The sequence below is a fragment of the Cyprinus carpio genome, chromosome B4 (genome assembly GCF_018340385.1).
Source record: "Cyprinus carpio isolate SPL01 chromosome B4, ASM1834038v1, whole genome shotgun sequence".
Lineage (NCBI taxonomy): Eukaryota > Metazoa > Chordata > Actinopteri > Cypriniformes > Cyprinidae > Cyprinus > Cyprinus carpio.
In genome coordinates, this window is record NC_056600.1 from 7,266,190 (window position 1) to 7,272,830 (window position 6,641).

General features: G+C 35.7%; 1 protein-coding gene across 1 annotated transcript; it reads right to left on the reverse strand.

Moving 5' to 3' along the window:
- Positions 1-82: 82 nt before the first annotated feature.
- LOC109082952 (SVOP-like) lies at positions 83-6,107 on the reverse strand. Its single transcript, XM_019097786.2, has 16 exons — positions 5,558-6,107; positions 4,823-4,994; positions 4,610-4,710; positions 4,422-4,520; positions 4,051-4,122; positions 3,842-3,966; positions 3,362-3,425; positions 3,151-3,276; positions 2,929-3,057; positions 2,156-2,229; positions 1,840-2,036; positions 1,630-1,741; positions 761-842; positions 577-666; positions 346-459; positions 83-241 (listed from the first exon to the last, which is right to left on the reverse strand). Exons 2-16 carry the CDS (start codon positions 4,953-4,955, stop codon positions 230-232), a joined length of 1,530 nt encoding a protein of 509 aa, XP_018953331.1. The 5' UTR covers positions 4,956-4,994; positions 5,558-6,107; the 3' UTR covers positions 83-229.
- Between the last annotated feature and the right edge of the window lie 534 nt (positions 6,108-6,641).

Below are 6,641 nucleotides of genomic sequence, written 5' to 3' on the forward strand. Positions count from 1 at the left end.
TCTCTGCTATAGTGTACTCCAAAATAATAACAAAACAAAATTGTGGTTTTGATGGGGCTCAATTCAAAACATGTCAACACAGGAAATAGTGTTTTAACAGATTTTGCTAAATTATTCATGAAAACGCAAAACAGGCAACATTAAAATTCATAGAAAATTGTTCCAGCTTTAATATGAGATCATGTTTTGTTACAAAGTGCAATTGTCCTTCATTTCCATCAGGCGTATTTCAGGCATCTTGCTGAAATAGAGGAACAAAGCAAAATGTCAAGATGCTAAACTTTCAATTTGACCTCAGTTAAAATCTGTTTTGAGAAATGTAGGAGAAAATATGATGATGCTTACCAGTAATGCACGTCCTCTGGTCTCAATGGGCAAAAATGCCACTCCCACCGCACAAATCACACATGCTGTGGCGAACGGTGACAGGGCCAGAATTACAGACTTAGACATTAACACCTATGACACACGCAAACACATTGTTATCTTTGTGTAAATCAAATGTGTTGAGCACACATTTGAACACAAATCTTTATGTACACACAACACATATGCAAAGTAAAACACATAAAGCACCTGTGCAATAAAAGGTGCGATCATTCCTCCAACTCGACTGAAGGATGTGCAAAAGCCCATTCCAAGTGAGCGCACAGCCGTGGGATAAACCTGTACACAAACACCAATCGTGACAATTTCAATTTTGTAGTGAACTCTTCCATTAAGTGTAAGTGGAGTGTTTATACTGTATATCGGGTCTTACCTCTGCTGTGTAAATATAGACCGCATTAAAATTCATGGAAACCACAGAGCGGAGAAGGAAGAGCAGTACAGTGAAACCAAACCTGCAGAGGGAGAAAAACATTTTTTAGCTGTTTTTTACTTCAGCAGCACTTCTAACATGTGTTCACAGGAGGGCCACAAAATGAACACCATTAGCGTGAGTAAATGACTATGTGCATACTAGCATACTACCGTACTACTTTTATTATATCTTCAGTATAGTTTATGTACACTGTTTATAGTATACATACAATATGTAAAGCAATTTTTATTTTTTAAAGACACAATCTAGACATACACAACTCTGAGTTTTTGTATTGAACGTAATGAACACTAATAGTATCTAAACACATATGGCACAATAATTAATTACTACAGCAATAATAAAAGCATTATGTAGTTACAAGCAGGTAATTACATATAATTCAACATTAAGTGCACACAGAATTGCATAAAAACGCAATAAAATAAATTGTGATGTAAAGTGGGACTAGTGAAGCACAGTGTCATTTTAGTATCATTAATATATTACAGCTTTTAATATATTTTGAACTAGTATTTATTTTTAAATATTTATATATATTTTATATTTATATCTTCTGTTTTTCATTTAAATATAAATTGTATGTATATATATATATATATATATATATATATATATATATATAATATATATATATATATATATATATATATATATATATATATACATATATATATATATAAATATAAAACGTTTATTTTAAATAACAAAAATGTTTTTTATGGTTCTAGTTTTAGTTAACAATAATAACCCCCGATGAAAAGCATTTGAAATCATTTTACAGAACACATGAACCATATACTCACATTGTTGTACAGATATTAACAAGCATGAAGAAAATCGCCGACAGCACCAGAAGTATGACCATACTGGGCTTCCGCCCAAATATATTTAACAAGCCAATATTGAGGGGTATGACTGCAGAGGAAACACATGGAGAACATACATCAACTTTTAACATTCGACTAAGCTGAGTGTGTGAAAATAGGTTGAGTGAGAGGTCAAAGGTCACTCACGTGCCACCTCGCCCAGACAGCTGATGAGGAGAGTCTGGTAATCAGCCATGTTGAATGGGATACAGTAACACAGTGCCTCCTCCTGGTTGTGTTTGATCTGGTGCTCTGGATCAGCGTCTGTCATGCACAGAAGATTCTTCTCCAATAACTCAGAACTGCTCAGAACCGAGCCATAATAAGAGAAGGAGGCCACAAACCTGTGGATGAACAATGCAATGCGTCACACACCTAGCATAGTAACCAAGCAAGTATATCTGCTTATTTCACACACACAACACCAAACAAACAAACCAAAGGGAAGTGTGTTAGACATTACCATGAGTACCACAGCAAAAGTGATGTTCTTCTAAAAGCCGGGCTGATCAGAGTGACAGCATTTCCTCTTTCTGTCTGAATACAAACAGTCCTGTTAGTTGAACTCAAGTGCGTTTACACTCACTCATATAAATGCAAAGATGATCATTAGATCTGTTAGATAGAGAGATTAGTGCCTTTTTTCACTGCAAGACACTTCTTAACCATTGAAAAAATACAAACTTACTGTCTCAAACTATTTATATATTTTGAAATCAGGCTTCATTATTACACATTACATAAAGAAGTAAATATGTGTGTAGGATATGGGTCTGTCTATATTTTTTAAATAATGTACAATATATCGTTACCATATTGGTTATTGGTTGATATTTTTTATTTATCTGTAAATTTTGTATATTTAATTGTGCATGGTCATTTTCACTATTTTTGGATTTAAATGACCTTTCTCGTCTTAAAAATGTGATCATTAAACATTAAAATGCGATCTCGGGCAAAATTTCCATACTACATTATTATGCTGTGATGCCTAAATTCACATTTTTAATTTGTAATTTATTTACAATTTTTATATTGGTCATTTAAAAGTTATCATAATTTGAAAACAATTAATTATTGGTTTATAGTTTTTGTCCTTATAATCTAAATATTGCTGAAAATGATATTAAGCAATATAAAATGATTTATATTTTATTTACTTTTGCTTATTGCTTAACTGTAACTGTTAGAGTCATAAAAGACACAGATAAAGAAAAAGGAACTTCTCATACTCACCACTTCAGGTTCCCGTAGTTCTCCTTCAGGTAAGGTGGCGCCATTCATCTTTGCGATCCAGTTAAGGGTAGACATGGCTCCTTGTATGTTCCCTGCTGAGACCTGGAACCGTGCAGACTCGGGAATAAACTAAAAAAGGAAAAGAGTGCGAAAGTGAGTCAAAGACAAACATCTACTTCCATTTCCCTCAGCATGTTTCAGCACCATTTATACAAAACTCACCATGAAGAGTCCAATGAGAATGATGCTGGGGATGATAGAAAAACGGATCATCCAGCGCCAACCCATCGTGGGCACCACCGTCATACCGAGAATAATAATAAGCATAGATCCCAGCATCCAGAAGATCTGTCAACCAATCACAGGTAGGGTCAGTATTGAAGGTTTCCTAGGTGAAGGTCAAACATACTGTAACTTTACATTTTACACTCACTGAGGCAAGAGGCAGCAGAAACGCTCTGTATTTGGCCGGGATGAATTCAGTCTTCAAGACAAACCTTTAGAAAGATAATAACAAAGGATTTGGAGAATAATTGAATGTATTTGAATCACAGTTACTAATCACTAATCACTACTCTACTCTAGTTATTACGCATACTAGAAAATCAAGGCTGACACAGTTTGTGATCAATGAATTTCCATGAAATTCCCAGTTTATTACTGGATTAAGGTTTAAAAAATATCACTTATGAATCATTCAAATCTATTTGTAAAACAGTTTGTGAACCAGTTAATTTAAAATAAAAAGGACAATTCGCTCACACATCAAATTTCTATGCCTTACAAGTCTAGCAAAAAGCCAAAACTGTATATACATGTATAAATGTATATGACTTCAAAGATTTAATTAGTTTCCATAACTGTCCAGGTCTGTACATATGGAAATTATGAGAAAATATTTGCGCAATCTCACCCTTGAGATGTTCCCGCGACACCGCAGCCCACCATACAGCGTAGAAAGATGAACCAGCCATACGATGGAGAGAATGAAGTGAGCAGAGAAAAATATGATGCCCATATAAAGCCTCCAAACACCACCTGTGCACAAAAACAAATCTATTTCAACAATTTACCCAAAATGCACACTCTAGCACTTATGCGTCAAATGAAACATCGCCTGACCTTCCAACGTCCATATTTGTCAGCAACATAGCCACAGAGGACCCCAAAGACCATGAAACCGAGAAACACCATCTAAAATCATACACATACACAAACAAAATAAGGCTGTAACTGATTATTTCTACATTTTATAGAAAAAAGTGTATAGAAAAAATGTGTGCATGCATTTTACACAACAATTTCTCTCAGTTTGCATAGAAATCTGGGACAGAAATTAGTTTTTAACATGAAATTCACCTTCAAAATGATACAAAAGATCAACCAAACTGGTCAGACAGTCACATGTGCGCATCTCGCACTTCAACATTCCATTCCTGTTAAACTTTAGAGCGAAAACAAAATAAAGGGCTCTGATTGGACGAGCTCCTCACCGTGGAGACCAGGGCCACCTGCCAATCCTCCAGACGCCATTCGCAGCGGATCTCAGGAGAAACCACAGCCAACAACATGATCTCCATTGCCTCCACTATCTACACATACAGCACATCAGCCATGAAATGTGTAAACAGTAAAAACACAGTATGCTGGTTAATGAATTAGAGAGATGCACTTTTCTTACATTGGCACTACCCATGATGACAAAAAGCAATATATGGAAGCGTCCAAAGCCGATGGTCTCCACAGCCTCCTCCACGGTGTAGCATTTCGGTTCTGTTTGGGCACAGAGGTCAAAAAGATGATTGAGATGATTGAATGCTACGTGGCTGCTCACAAGCAGAGCAGTATAAACACAAGTGCTTTGTGTTAGTTGTTTTGTTGGTTTGTTCTTCACCTTTGGCCTCAGCAGCTTCGGCAGGAGTGTTATTACTGCTACGGGTGTTGATCTCCTCCTCCAGCTCCACTTCCTGAAGCTGGATGGCATCGACCAGCTGGGTCTTCATGGAAGACGAACGCTTTAATGCCATCCTGTTTGAAAAGTCTACTTATTTCCTGAATAGTAGGCACTGAAAAGTGTAAATAAAACGTTTACGTTAACAAAAAGGTAAACATAAAAGTAATAAATCAATATTTACATAAAAGTATATGGTTTTAATATATGTGTTGGACATGGTGTCATGAAATGACCATGTTTTTCTGGTTATTTTTGGACATACCACCATATTTCTGGACACATATAAAGATAATAGTATGTTTTGGACATTTAAATTGGTTATAGCATGTTTTTGGACACAGTACCATGGTATTCGCCTATTTTTGGACATACACCACGGTTATACCACCCATACCATGACAATACCATTTTTGGACAAGAACAATGGTTACACCTTAATTTCTTGGACAAATACCATGGTAATATCATAATATTATTTGATGACATTACTAAGCAAATAAGATAATCATTCAGTAGCATTATATTACTACTTGATACCTTTACTATACTGTATTGTTTAAGTGCTTTATGTCACAATCCTATTTCTGAGGGACAGAAGTGCATCAAAAAGCATTTAATTAATTCATAATGAAATTTCTGAGCATGTGATAATAATCAAATCAAATAAATTCTTACTATAACATCGGATGGTGAAGTGAGGTCATCAAACACAATTTTCTGTCATGTCGATGATTTTCCCATCGCATCTCATCCAGATGGACACTTTTTAGCCACTGTACTTCCCCTTCAGGCACCTGTTCGAGAATTCCCGTATGTTGTGGCAAAAACCTTTCAGGATTTATGCAAATCAGTCTCGCGAAGCGCTGATAAAATAGGCACCGCAGATTTCAAAACTATAAATCCAATAGGTATCTATTACGAATGTACTATAATCCAACTTCTGTCTCTGTAAAAATGTTAAAACTCCTTTTGAAAATATGCATCATCAGCCTCTCCCGCAGTAACACCCGAATCTACCTGCCGACAGGTAAACAACGTCACTCACTTCTGCATAGAAGGGGTTCGGCTTAACATTTAAAGGGCCATGTCTCTTTTTTTCTGAGAGAAAACTCCCAAGATCGGGTTTCTTTGCTGTAGGCTATTTAAAGGAACTGAGAGCTATTTAGTAACGTGGACAAACAGGCAGGTTTTTGGCTAGTTTTGCTTTTCTCCTTCCTCTACTGACCTATATCTTGTAAACAGTGCTGTGGACACTGTTTATAATGTAGTCTACATATGAATTCACGTAAAAGGAAACAATGTAATTCCGCAGACCTGTTAGGCAGGTGACACGAGTAACATTACAGGTTTTTTTAGCGAACAGGGAGTGGAGAAAATATCCCGATTGGCAACATTCAATTTATTCTCAAAGTAACGATGTCCGATTCGTGAATGAATCATTCTTTTGAGTCGAATCTTTTTAATTTACATTCAACCTGTTTACAAACCAGTCCGAACAATTGTTCACGAGTCGAACTGAATCGGTCCGAACAGTTCTCGAGTCAGCAAATCAATACGTAAAATATCCCAAACTTTACGTACTATATTTAGTGTTGAAAGTTTAGAAAGAAGCCTTTTATATTTTTTAGGTAATATATGCAGATGTCTATAGGGATTATACTCTTAATGAATAGCCTAGGAAAAAATATTTGACTACAAGAAAAGTAAATAAATCACTGCTTTGTTTTGTTTACTTGTTATAAATTGGCCTATTTTATAG

Bases quoted from the DNA above. Each gene is read 5' to 3' on its own strand.
- LOC109082952 (XM_019097786.2), bottom strand. From the start codon at position 4,955: ATGGCATTAAAGCGTTCGTCTTCCATGAAGACCCAGCTGGTCGATGCC. The intron at 3,058-3,150 runs GTGAGTTTTGTA...TTCCTTTTTTAG, and splicing joins TTCTCATTGGACTCTTCATG to TTTATTCCCGAGTCTGCACG. The intron at 2,037-2,155 runs GTAATGTCTAAC...GTTCATCCACAG, and splicing joins CTTTTGCTGTGGTACTCATG to GTTTGTGGCCTCCTTCTCTT.